Genomic DNA, 18,899 nt, shown 5'->3' with positions numbered 1-18,899 from the left:
AGACCCGCTCTCAGAAGCCAGTGACAGGAGGAAAGGTCAGGGGCAGGATCCGGGCGCGCCGTCCGGGAGCAGCGGGCCCTAGCGCCCCCCGCGGAGCCCGCTCTCAGCCAATGGGAGCCCGAGGTCCCGGGATGATGAGATGCGGGGCCGCCGCTGGGCCAATCAGGCTCCAGGCGCGGCCAAGGGGAGGAGATGGGAGGAGAGTCCAGGGGCGATGGAGACAGAGCTACAGCAACAGAAGTTTCTCACCTTGGAATGCGAGGGACGCTCCCGCATCCCCTGCACCTCTCCACCTCGGCGTTGTAGGAGGGCCCCAAACTACTTTCTCCACCTCCTCACCCTACTCCCAGCAAGCGAGGAGAAGGCAGCTGAGAGCCCCTACCACGGCTGGCCTTCTTTTTACGTTGTCTGCGGGGAGAAAGGGTGCAAGGGACAGCTTGGTGCTGGGGAACTGACCTCTGGTCTGGTGGGCTTCTGGCTGGGGAGGGCCGAAGAGGAGTGGCTGTGGCTGGGGGACTCCATGCGGGGGCCATGGACAGAGCCGCGCTCCTGGGACTGTCCCGCCTGTGCGCGCTGTGGGCAGCCCTGCTCGCGCTGTTCCCTTGCGGAGCCCAGGGAAACTGGATGTGAGTATAGCGGCAGCAGGGGCGCACGGGGTTTGTGGCAAAAGGGGTGCCCAGCCTCCGAGAACTTTCAGCTGAAGCAGAGAAGGAGAGGCGGGGACCCTAGGGCCGTGACCTAATTTTCGGGTAAACGTCTGGGATTGGGGAAGAGGGCAGGGCAGCGGCTCACGTTAGGGGAGGCCGTGTCTTACAGGTGGTTGGGCATCGCCTCCTTTGGGGTCCCGGAGAAGCTGGGTTGCGCCAGCTTGCCGCTGAACAGCCGCCAGAAGGAGCTGTGCAAGAAGAAACCGTACCTGCTGCCGAGCATCCGCGAGGGCGCCCGGCTGGGTATTCAGGAGTGCAGGAGCCAGTTCAAACACGAGAGATGGAACTGTCTGGTGACCGCCACCGCCCCGCCTGGCACCAGCCCTCTCTTTGGCTACGAGCTGAGCAGCGGTGAGTCCCGGGACCGTGGGGGCTGGCGCAGGACGAAGGGCGACAAGCCCTTCAATTCTTGTGAAGAAAGAGTGCTTGCGAGGCCCCGTCTTTCTCTAAGTCCCCAAAGAGGTCCTTTAGTGGAAGGGAATTAGGGAGGACGGAAGTCAGACCCGGGTGCAGGTGCGCTCCTGGAGGGCTGACTCCCCAGCTCCAGAGCAAGGAGCGTGGAGCTGTAGCTCTTCCTCCTTCCCGCGGCGCCGGGCTGGAGTTGGAGAAAAACTCCTGACACTCCACCCCGCCGACCCCTAGGACCCCGTAGCGCCCCCCACGTGGGTGACCAGCTGGAGAAACATGATGTCGGCAGCAGGGAATGCCGCTGGTGCATCTGCTTTGATTTAAGCAGCTCTGCTGCGCACCGAGCCCTGGACAAGTGGCTAATTGCAGTGAAGCCCCACGTTGGTTGGCTCCTCGGAGCACCGGGTAGACGGAATAATGGCGATTTAAAGGGATTGTCCTGGACAGCCTCACGTGAGGTTGACTCGAGCAGGACTGCTTTGCTTCTCCGCTCTGTTCTTGTGCTTCTGCCTTGTCTCTCCTGTGCGCATACTCGCGGCGCGGGAAGCTGCTGTAAAACAAAGTTCCACCTCCACGTGCCTAGCGACTCGGTGAGGATAAAGGTAGAGAGATATCAGCAGATTCAAAGAATTTCAGGACCTTGGCGTTGAAAGATTCGTTGTTGTTTCTCACGTTCATTTCCGTACACCCTCCACCTTTGACCCTTCCCCACGGGGTCCGTCCACTCACCGCCGCCAAGGCATCGCTTTTGCCCCGCTGCGCTTTGGCCGGCACACCCTTCCGAAAGAGTCCTGACTCCCCGCAGGACAGAAAGAAAAAAAAAAAAAAAAAGGAAGAAAAAGAGGATGTGTTGTTCACAGTTGCTGAAATGCAAAGGCATCAGCTGTTGAAAAGTTCTATTGGACAACGGCCTAATAAGGTTTCTACTCCAATTTAAGCACCGCCAAAGAAAAAAGATACCTGCTGAGTGCCTTCTAGTCCATTTTATTAATGTTTTAATGGGTCTTTAATTTTCAAAGATTCTAGCTCAAACTCTTGCAGGTGTGCTAAATCCATATTCAATAGTTTTCTGTAACAATTCTTTTTCCTCTGATGACATTTCAATTATCTTTCATTGTCTTTACTACTGTCAGGATATAATACTGCATATAGGAATATATATAGTATTTAATTTGCATATTAATATTGTTATTCACATTATCCTAAAACAATCCATCTTTGATGTGAAAGTAAACTGTAACAATTACCTCCTAATTGCTACGGTCTTGGCATACTTTTAACTTGCATTCTGACATGTATTCTTTATACAAACAAAAGTCACATCAAGTTTTTCAGCTTGTGTTTTGCGATAACATATTTTAAATTTAAAGAGAAAAGTAAGGCAGTTGGGCATTGGTATCCATGCAGGGGATTTTAAATTCAACGTGCATTTATCAGACTTCTGTTGTCTATTAAGTGCTGAGTTGGGTGCTAACATACACTTCAAATTTTAAAAATGAACCTGTGATTTTAAGGTATGAGGAAAATTTATGACATAGGAAAAGCATACTGAAAATCAATGTTGCTTTTTTTAAAAAGGTAAGAACAATATGAACTTGTCCTTTCAAAATATGTACTCATTAAAGCATCCGTTGTAGGCAACTGAAAAATTGCTTCCCTGATAAGAGGACAAGTAGGAGTTTCTGTTATGAACATAAACAGAGAATGGTATGGCTCTTCCATTTAGCAACTTATGTTTTGTTCTAGGCACCAAGGAAACTGCATTTATTTATGCTGTGATGGCCGCAGGCCTGGTTCATTCTGTGACCAGGTCATGCAGTGCAGGCAACATGACCGAGTGTTCCTGTGACACCACCTTGCAGAACGGCGGCTCAGCGAGTGAAGGCTGGCACTGGGGGGGCTGCTCTGATGATGTCCAGTATGGCATGTGGTTCAGCAGAAAGTTCCTAGATTTCCCCATCAGAAACACCACCGGAAAAGAAAGCAAAGTACTATTAGCAATGAACCTGCATAACAATGAAGCTGGAAGGCAGGTATGTATTAGAAAACGGAATAGAAATCCAGTTTCTTTAAATAGCACTAGGATTACACTTCCGGATCAATCTGTGAGGCCAAATGGTTTAAAAAACAAACACTGGCAGTCTGGAAATGTATATGTAAAGTTGTATATGTGTGTGCTTATTATATAAGTGCAAATATACATATATATTCTTTCATAAGCCTGTACTAACCACATTGATTTAGTTTAAATTTTCAACTGATGGAAGTTGAATTATAGATGTATCTGTGGTTGTATATTTCATGTGCCTGAAACACCAGTTATAAAATTGGATGTATAAGTGCCTGTTGGGTCATTTGGTTCCACCCACTTAGCTGGTTAGTTGCAGAGTCAGAACAAGATCTACAGTATCTGCCTTTATAATGGGATTGCGTCAAATTTCATTTTCTCAAATTTGAGTTTTCAGTATTGTTTAAAAATCTATTTTTAGCTGGCAGTGGCAACTAAAGGAGTTATCAGTTTTGTCCTCAGTTTCTCTAGTGGACATTCTTGAATACATTAGATAACACACAATATTTTTGTAAAACAAAATTCATTTAAGGGAAGTAGTTATTTTATTATAAAGCAATGAAGACTCACTGTAAAAACTGACAAATACCGATAAATGTAAAGAGGCTAGAGATATATTAAATATATAGATATTTTAAAGTATAGGTATATTAAAGAATTAGGGAGAGGAAAATTTGAAGAATCACCATCTAATTAACCTCTTATGAATTTACTCCACTTTTTTATACTGAATTTTCTTAAATCAGAGGAGATTTATAGCTTCATTTAACTTTCATATGTTTCCCTTAATGAATATTGACGCAGTTAGGTTTGAGTTCTACAATATAGTTGAATTACTTGGCAATTCATAGTGACTTTCCAAAAACAGTCAAAACCTTTCTTAGGAATATATTTGTTCTATTTTGTAATAATCTTTTCAGGATGAGAATATCACCACATATCTTATATTATTGTAACTATCCAGTAACTTAAAATGGTCCCAAAGTAGTCATTGCAATCTACCACATTCTCCTGCAGTAAATTAAAACGAGTTGCGGTATCTCTCAGGAATATTTAAAGTATATGTTGCATTTGTTTTACATTTTTGGACAGTGAATAAATGGAACCCACTCAGAATAGTTGCAGGTTTCAGCTGGTTTTCTTTATTTAATCACTGTTTAAAATACAAAGAGCGAAAATTCAATGAATATATCACCGACCGTAACACTTCAAATTCAAATTTGAATATCGATTCAAAATTGAAAATTAGAAAATAGGAAAGTCAAGAGCCATGTAAACTTTCACATTTTTGCTTAGAAATTTTAAAAGTTACTGAAGTAATTCTTGCTAACACCACGGTTATGGGCATGTCTCTTCTCCTTGAAGTTTTATATTAAAAAAATTAAACAAATAAGTTTTTACTTCAATTTACATAAAATCTAGTAAAGGAATTTTTGTTATTTCTCATATAGTAATGTAAAATAAATTAAATATAATTAACATGTTCTTCAAAACTCTAAAGATAAACTAAAGAAAAACATCAAGTCAAATTAACATATTTAAAAAACAAGAAAGCAATTAAATAAGTGTTTATTATCAGTTTAGACCTTAAATTTCCTTTAGTCATTCTTTAAGTAATTTGGTAGAGATTAAAAAGACCTGAACCAGAAAACAAAATTTGAAATTCATGTTATGATTTATTCTTTTGAATCAAGTTATCCGCAAACTTGTGAAAAGCCCTGCAGTGTTGTAAAATGTATTTTTATTAGTAATTTTAGGCAGCTATTTAGTTTTATTATGTCTTGTGTCTTTTTTCCAATTAAGTAGCAATATTTGCCTCTGTAAACTATTAACTTTGATCTTCAAGTATTATATTCTGATTTATTAAAAACAGAACTATTGAGCATCAATCTTCATACACTGTCTGTTGGCAATAAAACAATCTCCTCACATTACTGAGGTTTTTGCTATTATTCTGATTGTGCAGAAAAAAATTCAGCCTGTAGGCATATACACACTATGTAAATTTCAGCATTTTCTCTACTTGAGTCTTTTTTTATTCACATTGGTCTAGATGGAAACTTAAAATATTACAAAATATTACCTGGATATTTTGAGGGTACTAAACTGATGTTTTTGTTGGTCTTTTCTCATGAAGTATTACAATCCAAAACATTTTAATATTTTTCTTTCCACTAGTGGCTAAAAAAAAAAAAAAAAACCCACTACCACCACCGCAACAACAACAAAGATCAAACAGGTTTCCAAGGTATTATCTAACATGGAAGAACGATCAACCACATTTTCAATATTGGCAATTAGGATTTTAAGCAAATAGGCATATTCTTCCGAGTAAGGTTCAAGGTCTGCATTCAATTGAGTCGATTTTCCTCGTCTCAAAATCCCAAACTCAAAATGTAGGAACGTGTTCAGAGAAATGTGGGTACTGGCGCTTAGTAGTGCTGTGAGCAGGACAGATGATTTTCAAACCGCTGACCTTAAATACTCTAATTCCCACTTGGTTTCTGACACCATTCCTAAAGTTATGACTCCAAGAATAATGTTACCGAATGGTGATTGGTTAACAGAGTGATGTGATGTCTTCCAGGGGCAGTACTGCTGGGAATAATGTGACTTGGAATATTTATGGCTATTTCTTTTGGTGTGCTTAAAATATTTCCATTCTTCCCATGTCCACCTCATAAACTTTTAAGTTTCCCTACCCCATAATTTGTTTTATGATGAGTAACTCAAAAAAGTGGGATGGGCCCAACCCCAAAATTTCATTGACCTGTTTCAAGAATATTTATAAGTACTTGAACAACACATCAGTGTTCTGCTTTTCAGCAGGTTCAAATATATTTTTGGATCAAAAGAGGCAAAATGAATCCGAGGAATAGAAATTCTACATACAGCCATTCAACCTATGTCACCATTTTCATAAAAACTTAAACAGATCATCTGATAGTTGACAAAATGAAATGTCACAAAATGTTCCAATAACAACTTTTTTTTTTTTGGTCATTTCTGTAAAGTTTGGATAAAGCAATATACTGGAAAACAATCACTGCCTGTTCTGTTACCTCTGAGTCAAAACTGCGGAACCAATCGCTCCTTAGACCACTTCTCAAGCAGTTTCTATTTTCACATTAAGTATTAATGATAAATCTTTCCTATTTCACTCCGTCCAAAATTTATCAAACCAAAACTTAGCACAAGGAGCCCAGTAGATTAAATGCTAGGCTCCTAATTGCTCTCCCATAGTTTAAAATATTAAACCCAAATGTGCACATCTGTTTGCAATAGTTAACAAAACATTCCTCTGTTAATATCGTTATAAACCTTAACAACTCAACTAAGTAGAGAAAGGAATTTTCTCATAACCACACACAACTCATTCGCTTGCTATTCTCTTACTTTTCTCGTTAGAAATTGTGCTATCACTGCGGCTCAAAATGGCTACTTGACATTCATTAAGAATCCTAACTGAAAAACTCCAGGATATATTATTTTGGAGTGTTCATGCAATTTTCTTAAATATACTTGTATTTTCCACTTTCATTTCTCTCCGTTCTAGCAAAATTATTCTGCTGCATAAAAAGACTTTATTTATATCATATATCACCAACTCTCCTTACGTAAGACGAATGTCTTAACCAGGCTATTTATTTTTCTGTAAAATTGGAATAATAAGCAAGTACATATTCATTGACTACCTACGATATGCAAGGCATTTCTTCCTTCAAAACTAAATTAAGTAAAATAATTTATGAAAATGTGCTCTGAGAAGCACTAAGCTTTGCAGAATCAAACTGTGTGTGTGTGTGTGTGTGTGTGTGTGTATCTGCATGTTATCTCCCCTTGAGCTGTGTATCTCACCAAATTCTCCTAGTGGTGATTGCATTGTTTTATTTTATGCCTATTTGTCCAAGTTTCTTCCTTGAGTGTAACACGGGTATAATCATTTAACTTGCATGTCAAGTTAATGGGATGCTTTTCCTTGGAGGAATCCACTTGTCTTTCTCTCCTAGAATATATATATGTGAATAGTATTCACATATATAATAAAAATACTCCTTTTCTTATTAAAGACAGAAATGTAATGAAATTGAAAGATAATAGAATAAAATGTCTTAATATCTTCTCTAGAAAGTTTAGTTAACTCCAGGTATTTAAAAGTTTCTAGTTTTCTATGGCAGGAAAATCTTCCCAACATTCTGATACGAATTCAGCAGGTGATATTCCTTATAACATCAGTCTTCTCTGTTATCCTTCAAACCTGTGCAGTAGTGTGTCGCTCTTGTGGACTAACACTGTTGTGGGCTGAGGAATTAGAGGAAAACACAGCCACATCACGATCTCCCAATACCATCGACTTCCAGGCAGGAACTCTTTTGCTTAAGATGGTATTTTTTTTCATCATGTCCTCCTGATTCAGATTATACCTATAGAGGATGAGTTAGAACTGTTCAAGTCAGCAGGACAAACTAATGAGTGTTCGGTGAGCATCTATTCTGTCCTCCACGCTTTGCAAATTGGTAACATTATACATGATGTCTGAACTAGTTAATAAAACAAAAACCTTCTAAGTCAAAAATCTGAGTGAGATGCAGCTTTAAGTCACTAAGTGATGACTATAATGAACGTAGATGCGGTTTAAACACGTAAACATACATTCTTCGATTTTTGGCTCTCTTTGGACAATTTGTTTCGTTGTTACCTAGCGTTGGTTGAGCTCTCTTCTTCTTACGTCTTTCAGGCACTTAAAATCTGAACAAAAGTAAGTAGTTTTCGTTAATTTGAGCATTTATTTGCCTGGTGACATTTTAAAGAATTGAAGGCTGTGACTGTCAAATGCCATAAATCTAACCAAATAAGCTTGTGTGCCATACTTCATAAATTGTTTTCATGTCATTGAAAGATAACTTTTGGCTGAAATAATAAGAAATAGACACAGCTACTTGCTTCTTAGTTCCATGAGTTCAAAAACAGCTCATGTGCTGTATTCTGTAAAGAACAGTGTTTAAATGTTATTCCATTTATTATTTTAAACACGAATAAAAATTATTGAATATTACACAAATCAATACCATATGCTGTCATTCAAGACTACGCATATAATAAATTGTTTGAATATTCTGTCTCATTTAGATAGTCCAGAAACTTTAATTTGTTAGGAAACATAACATTCCACAAACATTGACATGTCAGGTTTGGTACAAAATAGCAAAGTATAAACCCCTTGTCATTTTAGAGTTTTGATAAGAACTGTAAGTGGAATTTAAGCCGTAGGGTTTTCCTTTCTTTGGTGAGATTACACACATGATTTCTAAGCTATTGAATGGGTAGATCCTTTTTTCATTTTATCCAACATGTTGACAGGACATCAACTCTACAGTTAGTCCTGACGATATATTAATCTGTTCTGCCATCCTCTGGGGACTGAAGGAAGTTATGCTGACTAGCCTGGTGTGTAAGAAATTAGAACTCTAAAACTTGAAATCTCTGTATTGGTTTTGCCCCATCTAAAATTTTATCTTAACTCTTTCTTCTTCAGAGAAAGGTGGGGGGGCATTTATTTAGACCTTAAATGTGTGTCAGGCAGTGGACTCTTACAGATAGATGTATATAATCTCATTTAATTCCTCAGCCTGGATAGACTAACTCCACACTTAGAATTGAAAAATCATATAAATATTATCCCTTTTCTATGTTAGTATGGTGCTACTGATCCATACAGAATAGGACATATGTTTTGAATTAATTTTCTAGAAATGAGAAAGAATTTGGTGGGAGCAATCACACTCTGCAGCACCCTCTTTTTTTGATTAGTCGGGATTTCTCATATGGTCTGTGACCCGGGGTAGCCTGTCTCCCCAACCCCCTGTGAATGTAACTGACTTTAACAGCGATCAAACCTGGGAACCCTCAGTTCAGCAATTTCATCCTTGGATGCCCTTCCAAATCATCTGAGCAGTTTTGTGGAAGTATCATTGCCTGGACTCAACCCAGACCAATTAAATCAGAATCTCAGGGGTTTGAGCATCAGTTATTTGTAAAGTTCCACAGATCGTTTCTATGTTCATACAAGACACCTGAGGATCTTATTAAAATGCAGATTCTGATCCGGTAGTTTTGGAGCGGGGACCCCGAGATTCTGCATTTCTCACAAGTGATGCTGGTTCTGCCGGTCCCTGAACCACACTCTGAGTAGCAAGGTACTGAAACAAATGGTATCACAAACATGGAGGCATGCACGAACATCCTCTCACACCCAAAATTAAACAAGTGATTAGGGAAAAAAAGTAGTTCCCTTTTGTTACCGCAGATAATCTCTAATAACAATGTTACGCTGGAATGCTACTTTAAAATAGACTCAAAACGGCTCTGCAGTGTCAACAGAAGGACAAAACATTTGAACCCTAAGCAATCTAAAAGATCCTTTATGTCCAAAACCATCGTTTTTTTGAAACAATTTATTTTACTTTATTTTTATTGAAGTCTATAACCATTGTTTTTCTACAGGAGGAAACAGACACAGAGTTAAGTGATTAGGTTAGTCGTGCTTCTGTTGAGTAAAACAATTTGTTAATGATGTTTAACGCGATTCCTGTTGGTTTCAGGCTGTCGCCAAGTTGATGTCATTAGATTGCCGGTGTCATGGAGTTTCTGGCTCCTGTGCTGTGAAAACATGCTGGAAAACCATGTCTTCTTTTGAAAAAATTGGCCATCTGTTGAAGGATAAATATGAAAACAGTATCCAAATCTCAGAAAAAATAAAGAGGAAAATGCACAGAAGAGAAAAAGATCAGAGGAAAATACCGATCCATAAGGATGATCTGCTCTACGTTAATAAGTCTCCCAATTACTGTGTAGAGGATAAGAAACTAGGGATCCCAGGGACTCAAGGCAGAGAGTGCAACCGCACGTCAGAGGGTGCAGACGGCTGCAACCTCCTCTGCTGTGGCCGTGGCTACAACACCCACGTGGTCAGGCACGTGGAGAGATGCGAGTGCAAGTTTATCTGGTGCTGCTACGTGCGCTGCAGGAGGTGTGAAAGCATGACTGATGTCCACACTTGCAAATGACCACTCCATCCAGCCGTGGGTGAGCGTCCTCAGTGACGAACAACAGGAGAACCCCGAGAACCATGCCTCCCCTGTGCAGGGCTGGGGGATTTGACTCCCCCCTTGGAATTCCCAGATCCTCCGGCCTCTCTCTGCCGTCCCTTTACCTGATCGTTGTCCAATCAATCACACACTGAGCATTCTTGGGATTCTAAAGTTTAAAACGTTTGGGTTCATCTTTTGGTGGTTTGGGGAATATACTGACACACAAGGAAGATAACCTGTCTCCTAAGCAAGAAAGACCAGGAAAGAGCCTTCATGTCGAGAGACCTGGTCCATTCTCAGGATAAAATCCTTGACCGTGGAACTCAGTTATGGAACTCAGTAGCGGTGGGTAGATATTAGTCATTTTTAAAAGACATCTCTTACAGCAGCAAGGAGCAGTAAACATGAATCTCATTTATTCTCTCAGTATTTTTTACGAAGAAATCATACTAAGTGTTTGCTCATAGAAACAGAAGATGTTGACAAGTTTAACAGAAGTGGTGAGTGTCTATTATCCTTTCATTCATTTCAAAAGAAAGGCAATTAAAACGAACCTTCAAAGGTGATACAATGCCCATAAAAATTGTTTGCTAGAGATGTTTAGTGACAAAATGAAAGACGCGAAATGTAAAAAGTAAATGTATGATTTGGATTTTAAGTGACTTTCAACCAGGAGTATTTATCTAGAAAAATATCAGCAAGATATATAGCAGTCTTTGATCTTTGGCTTCACACTTTCATCAGAGACCAGTTTCCACTATTAAAAACTCAGCTCTGAAGTATTTGGGAAGGAAGGAATCCTGAAAGCATATGAGGAAATTGGTGGTAAAAATATAAAAGGCTTTCATACATTGTAAGGAAAAGCACCCTTTACATGTGTAAAGACAGTATTTTGTATGCTATTTTGCTAAATTTTTTTTTATATTTTGTAAATACAGTATTTAAGTTATATGATACATATTGAAACTTAAGATATTTATTGCCAAAGCCCAAGGGCTAAGGCAATAACATTATCTCAGAAATAATATTAGCTTCTGTTTCCTTTTATACTATTAACTCTGACTTTTTTTATACATTGAGAAAGATGTTCACTGAACAGTTACTTATATGGATGTGTATTTCTTGCCAAAGTGGCAATTTTATATGTTATAGATTAAACTATGCTGCAAAATATTGATAATTATGTGATTTCAGAAGATTAGTTGGATTCTGTTTTTAATTAGTTATGTTTCACTTATAATGTTATTGTAATAAATTATACAGTAAAAGTTTTAACTGGAAAAAAAAGAATCTAAACTAAAATAATTATTCATTTGTGGATGTGAGAGGCTGGATATTTATTATGTTTTGTTCAATGCTGCATTTCCACATGAATGTTGAATGGTCTTTCTTGTTTTAGTATTCATGCTTGTATACTCATCATACTTTACAAGATTCCTGGCAAAAATTACAGGGCTGTATTTAAGGTTGTATTTTAATGTAAATGCTATGTTTTTCTAAGAATTGTTAAATATTTCAGTATTCTATAGAAACAATAGATTTTCTAAGTTCAGGATGGACAAAGAAAGAATATTCTTTTCCTTAACATAAGGTAAAGAAATGTTTACCTGACCCCCAGGTCTCATTCTATTTCCTTTCAATTTTATTTACCAAGGCAGAGCAATAATTTGTGAAAAAGAGCTAACCATGGAAAATGACTCTGATCTAGTATTAAAATCAAGGCTAAGCATTTAACTGTGACCCTTAACATTTAACGAAATCATTCCTTACTGAACGAGAGATTCCAAAATGACAAATGAACACATAGTGTGCTTATTTAAAAGAGAGATTTACCATTCTTTAGCATTCACTGATTAGAACAACCGGAAAGACAGACACTTACTCTTATGCTATTTTTTGAAAAGTGTATGCTATTTTTTGAAAAGCATATCTATTCTAGCTGCATTGAAAATAAGCACTCTTTTTTAAAAGATGAAGAGTGTAGTTTCCATTAATGAGCAATTTTTTTTTTCTAACAACTAGAAAACTTTCCACGATTATCTTACCAACCAAATGTGAGAATCAGGCAGCCTCTAAATCACAAATACCTGATTAATATTCAGCCCCGTCTCTGACATGCCCGGGCAGGAAATCCCAGCTCCCAAGCTGCTGTGTCTCTGGGTTCTTCTTTGCCTTCTCCCTGGCATCACTGTGGAAACTATCCTTGAATTTCTCAACTGTTTTATTGGCCAACAACCCAGCTTCTGCCCGTTTCCTTTCCACTCCGCATCTGGTACAGGTCCCACCATGGTGCTCCTGGAAATACATGTTCCGGGGCCCAAACGTTTCTTTCCAGTCTAGGCTATGTGCTTGCATTGTTTAGGGCTCCTTACGTTGCAGGCAACAAAAAATGCAACCCCAACTGACAAACATTAGAAGAAATGTATTGACTCAGTAACTGAAAAGTCTAGAGTTATGACTGATTCAGGTGAAGCTTGATCCAAAAGCTCACACTATGTTCCCAGGGCTCAGGTCTCTCCATCTCCTGGCCTCTGCCATGCTGTCTTCTGTTGCAGGCTCCACGGGTCTCTGTGCTAACCCCCAGCACCCCACTCCCAGCTCCAGTCTCTTGGCTTTTCTCAGCAGCATGGCTGCCACAATTCCCTCTAGATCTAACATTCTCCTACCGCTCATTCTAAGGAAAGGGAGAGGTCCCTCTCCTCCTTCTCCTCCCCCTGCCCTACCCCGTACCATCTCCCCTTCCCCCTTCTCCTCCTCCTCCTCCTTCTTCTTCTTCTTCTTCTTCTTCTTCTTTTAAATTTGTTTTTTAATTGTTCGCACAGGAGAGAGGGAAAACTTTTATTTCTCAGAACTCCCGGCAAAGGTCATCACTGGCTCTGATTGGTCACTGTGCCTATCCTGGAGCCAATCACCATGGCCACTGGGGTTTGGGCTTGGATGATAAATCCAGTGATCATTTTAAAGCAATCAAGACTCATGCTGGGAAATGGTACTAGAGTTCATTCCAACCAAACTCCCATAGTTTGGGAACAAGAAAGAGGTGAGTCCATTGAGAAAAACCAGGGTGTTATGGTACCACTAAAGGGTCCTCTGTGCCAGATAGTCCTTAGTTTCAGAGATGTGTTTAGGAAACAGCTTTCTGGTATCATATGTCTCAGGCTCACAGCCAGACAATCACTGTGGGTACAAAGTGCCTTGATTTGTTTAAACGTCCTTTACGATGTTAGAAGGGGAGGGGAGTTACACTCTAGTGTATTAATTTTCAGTTTAGGAGTTCAACTCTTTTGTAAACTTGGAACTCCTGATAGAGGCAATGGTTAGTAGCAGTGATGATTATCCTGAAGTGAGATCAAGAAAACATATCCAATGGCGTTATCTGTAATCTCTGGATAAGAAGTTGACTAATTAAAGCATTTCCTTGATAGTTATACTTTACACAACACAAAAACACTTTAATTTGTTTGAATATAAATAACAGCATTATTTCCCTTATTCATGATCTGGATGATAGTTTTTTGTTTGTTTTTTTAAGAATATGATAGTTATATTAAGAATAACAATATAATTGAACTATGTAAGTTAGATGCTATGACCCTATTTTGCAGCTCTGTAACCATCCGATACAGTAAATATTTTAATACTTAACACTTTAATTTTCTGAAGTACTGTCAGTACTGATATGTTTGTTTTTACTTAAGATGTGGAACCAGAAAAGCTTTCCATCAAAATAGTTATTTATTGTCAGTTTGGTGAGAGACTTTTTGCATTACCTCCTAAAGGCCATCAATACGAAAGAACTGAACCCCTTATTTGGAGAAGACAGTTAGTTGTCCAGAACACTATAATCCACTTAGCTGACTTGAGGGGAGAAAACTTCAAATTATATCTCCAGGCATCAGGAATACTCCTCAAGAAAACACTTTCCTAAGGAAAGTTGGCTAAGACGCCTTGATTTTTAAATTTTTTTAATTTCAATTTTCACTATAGACCAGATGTGACAATCCATTTCTTGCATTTGAATGATGAGGTAAGCTGAGAAGGACAAATGGTGGCACAGCATGACAGGGAACATGGTGGTATGCCCAAAACTCAATTCCTCTGAAAAAGGAAACAATATTAGTAAACACTTAGATAGCACTTACCATGTACCAGGTATTGTTCTAAGTAAATTACATATATTAAGACACTTAAGCCTCAAGATAACCTCATAAAGTAGGTACCACTATCGTGGTCCTCCTTTTATAGAAACAGAGTAATGGTGAGGTCAGTAGCTGGCCCAGGCCACACGGAACAGACTGGCTTCAGAGACCGTGCCCTTAACCATCATATCATTATTGTGCCTCTCACAGCATCAAAACAGTCAGCACAGAGTTTACAGTATCCCATTTGAAGGGTTTGGGGATTTGTAAATATAATGACAATTCCAGGATGTTCCTTCAGGGTTCAGCTGAGAAGCAGGGCAGAGGTGATGGGAGAACTGAAGTCTCAGAATTCACCATGAAAGGTAATTAAAATCCACTGCCGCTTGGTTTCTAAGCTCAAAGTGATTTAAACGGCCTGCCACCTGAGATCCCAGCATGGCTAACAGCTGGATTATGCTTCAAGAGCCTCACCGTCCAGTCCAAAAGGAAATAACTAGGGGTGAGGATCAAACTGACTTAGTGTGACATTAAATAAACACTTACATCCTTTTGATTGTTGTACTTACAGCCAACTGTTCCATAAGGTGTTATTTTTAATAGAAGGGTGAAATTTACCATTGGTAATGGTTTACACTCACATCCAGAGAAAAACCACAAGACATGGCTTGCACGATTAAAATCTCTTGCAACAACATCATGCTAGAAAAAGGCAGCCTTTCCCACTGGTTGTAAAGGGAGTGCAGTGTAGACCAACAACACAAACTGAAGTTTCATATGTGACTTCTAAATTTGCTGAATAAATGAAAGCATCTGATTCATGTGTAAGAACTGGAAGAGCAGGGGAGAGTGGGAGATTCAGGGCTGCCTGCTGCCTTCCGGAGCGATTCACCTCCAAAGAGGCCAAGAAGCCTTCCCTTCTGCGCGTCAGTAACGAACAGCCGTCCGTGACCATGGCCCATATCCACCCGGCCATGTTTAGCCAAGAAGAAGGAAGTGGGGCCCCTGGCAGCCCCTAATTACTCTTCGATAAAAGAAGAATACCCCTAAATTTAAGTGCATATTTAAACACAGCTCGAACTCTTCATAAACCAAGGAAGGGTGTAAATATACAAAATACAAGCCAACATTACCTATTTCTTTCTAGCACATACTCTCTACTTTCAAGAATTAAAAAAATTTTTTTTCAGTTGTACTGATTTTTTTCCCCAGCTCTACTGAGGTATAATTGACATAAAATGTTGCATTTTAATTGCTTGATCTCCAACTCCCTGGCAAACAACTCATTTTTGATCCTCACAAGGGTCTATGGCAAGCAGGCAAGAAATATCATGTGGTACAACAGCAAAATGGAAAAACTGGAAAAGTCAGTGTGATAAATCCTCTTTAACATGTCCCCTGTTTAATGGATACAGGCTGAACACTTTTACAAGCTGAAAGATACATTTCTGAGGAAAAAATTCTCTCTTCTGCTGGCTCAAACGCTTTTTCTTCCCCCAAATGCTCAATTGATCATTTCTTGAGAAACGGCACTTTAAAATTTGTTGACTAAATATAGGGACTATAATCTCAAAATTTCCATGGCCGCAGCTCCTGTAACTACGCCCACATCCCACACTCCCAGGGCTGTGGGGTGAGAGGGAACCGTCTCCACGGTATTTTCATAAAGGGATTTTAACACTTCCTTGCAAGGTGTTAACAGTTCCACAAGAATTGGCTTTCAACCCCATTCCCAGGCCAAAAGTTTCAGATTTCTGTAGGAGGTGAGGTACCAGCTCATGTACTGATCTTAACCCTCAGGTCCCCTCCCTGAGGGAGAACGGAAAGTCATCCGGGGCCAGTGCACGCCCCTTGGTAAGGGGCACACAGGCTCATTCCTCACACCTCAGGAAATCCTCACCACCGACTCTTCCTCTTCCACCCAGAACCTACCGAGAGACCCAAAACCCTCAGGGATGACGGCCTTCCCCACACTGAACATATTTCTGGCTCTATTTCTCAGCATCATTTGCTTTCAAATCCCTTCTCTGCTCAGAGGTTGGAATTACGAGACATTTTCTTTGAAATTCATTTCTGTTTTTGTCAAATGGAACAGTGCTTCTCTAATCACGTTCCTAATACTCGGGGGTCTGCAGAAGACAGTTTTCAAATCAGTTATCTTACTCCACTGGCGAGGCAGAAGGCTCAGACCTGGCTGGGAACTCCTGGCCCCAGCACTGAGCTCGCTCATCTGACCAGGAGACATCCCAGCGGTAGCAACAGCACCTGCGTGGTAGGTAGACAAGCAGGACTGCTTTTGAACACAGAATGAATGCCCTGCTGCAAATGTGTTTGAAAGTCAAATGAATACATTTCAAATGACAGACTTGTAAGGGAAGTGTTATCCCAGAAATCAAAAGGAGGTTTTAAAGTTCTCATTCCAGGTTCCTCTCTTGCCCAGGCACCCCTGCTGGCGGGTAAGGGCCCTCACAGGCTGTCTGAGCAAGAAGCAAATGCTGGTGTGCAAGGGGTTCAGCCCAGTCCCAGCATCTCCTCTGACCTGATGGCCTTCCCCACCCCCAACCCCCACTGGAGGCGGGAGTTGGGTGGACAGTTTGGAGGTTTCTGTGCTCTCCTGGCCTGGACTCTCCTGTGAGACCCCTCAACCAGCTGCTGCCCCAGGAAGGAATCAGAAAACCCTCCCTGCCTCTGGCTGAAGTCACGTAATCGCACATGCTCGTGGGGCGCCAGCAAGGGGAACTGTATCACGTGATCATCTGACATGCTAGCTGCGTGGAGGTACACAAAAGCTTGAATTCTGCAGGTGAAAGGGAGTTTGGTGTCAGGGTGGGGAGAGTGGAAGGGGATTGTGTATGGTCAGGGGCTTGGAGGTCAAGGAGAGCCCTGTGCGGCAGGAGGGCCTGGCCAGGGAGCTCTCCTTCGCACAGCGCTAACCCCGTTCGCGGGGGCTCCGCCCTCATGACGTAATCAACCCCAAAGGCCCCATCTCCAAATACCCCCTCCCTGGGGATTAGGTTTCAACATATGAATTTTGAGGGGACACAAATATTCAGACCCTAACACTTGGTATGACGGAATTGGAAAGCTGAAGAGGCGGGCTGAACCTTCCTGTCTGGCTAGAACAGCACCAGCAGGCAGAAGACGAGTCAGCAACGATAGGGGCGCCGGCAGCTGCGTTAGGGAGCAGCTTGCGCCAGGCCCCGGCGGACACGGCAGACACGGCAGACACGTGGTGCCGTCCCGGTTTTCCAGGTGACGCTCCCAAGGTCCTCGTGTGGCCGACAGCGGGACAGAGACACGCAGGCGGGTCTGTGTACGCTCGGCCAGTAGCGACCCTGTCTCCTCATTACAGAATTCTCTCCACTTTACAGTTTTAGTCCCGCTCCTCCCTGGCTATACAGTGAAACAATATGGGCTGATTATATGGAACATTAGGAGACTGCAGGTTCAAAGATCAATTTTCCCTAATAAAAAGGAGCATCTTTTACCATCTTAGCTTCAACTTGTTCTTTCGATATTCAGGGCACCCCAGTGGTTGGCACGGTTTCTGCAGAGCTGGAGAGGGAGTTTAGTGATGGCAGTTTAGTGATGTCCCTGTGAACTAGCTGGACTGGGAAGACGGTCTTTGCTGTGTTAAGTTTGCTTATAAACTACCCGTGGAACCAACCCAGGAGAAACCTCTCTTCTTGTCTCTAACCAAAGGGCTGGTCAGCCCCTCTTCCTTTCCCAGCCCTCCTAGGAGGAGACATCCTCGTGTTGAAAGTGTTGCCTCAGTCCAGCAGCCCCTCCCCTCACTGGCAGGGGGGAGGTGCAGGAAGTCTCACAGATCCCTGAAGGGCTTTTGGCACATCCTCTGCTGCTCCCTGATACTCCCCAGCTCAGCCTGGCTGCTCCTCACTCTGTCCCACCCTTGATTTCACTGGAACATCAAGAAAGGGGATAGAGGAGGAGGGAGACAGCAGTAAGAGGGGCAGGGACAGGTTAAACTAGGGAGCTTTGAGGGGAAGAGACATTAACCAGCCACTGGCTTGTGACAATCAAAAACTAGGCAGAGGACAGAAAAATCACCCTGGGAAAAGACAGCAAAAGAACGCCTCTAAGGACTGCTTTAGATAGTGAAGAATCTGGTACTTTATTCTACAACCCCTAACTCACATGCACACATTGCTGTTCAAGGCCCAGGTGAAGAGGTTCAGTGGCAAATCTTTTCCCTGATCAACACAAGCAATTCTTTCCTTTCACATTCATTTTAGAAACTATTCTGAAGGCATTTCCATTTTCAACTGCTCTACTAACTGAACACAGCATGTTTCTCATTCTTTTATTCAAAAATGAGGAGTGCCAACCAAATTGAATGAAACTAACATCTTTTTGGGGGGGGTCAACTTACTTATAATTTGTATAAACTTTAAGTTTATAAAACATAATACAGGCTAAATGCACTGAGCTTCATGTGGTAAAAAATTATAAAATATTAGCTAATTCA

General features: G+C 41.1%; 1 protein-coding gene across 1 annotated transcript; it reads left to right on the top strand.

Moving 5' to 3' along the window:
* The first annotated feature begins 205 nt into the window (after positions 1–205).
* Positions 206–11,561, top strand: WNT16 (Wnt family member 16). The gene is made up of 4 exons (XM_006202230.3): positions 206–626; positions 817–1,058; positions 2,862–3,148; positions 9,786–11,561. The coding sequence occupies exons 1-4, from the start codon at positions 532–534 to the stop codon at positions 10,248–10,250; spliced, it is 1,089 nt and encodes a 362-aa protein (XP_006202292.1). The 5' UTR covers positions 206–531; the 3' UTR covers positions 10,251–11,561.
* Positions 11,562–18,899: the final 7,338 nt, after the last annotated feature.

The sequence above is a fragment of the Vicugna pacos genome, chromosome 7 (assembly GCF_048564905.1).
Source record: "Vicugna pacos chromosome 7, VicPac4, whole genome shotgun sequence".
In the NCBI taxonomy this organism is placed as follows: domain Eukaryota; kingdom Metazoa; phylum Chordata; class Mammalia; order Artiodactyla; family Camelidae; genus Vicugna; species Vicugna pacos.
The sequence above is the reverse complement of the archived record's forward strand: the minus strand, read 5'-3'. Positions and strand labels throughout refer to the sequence as shown.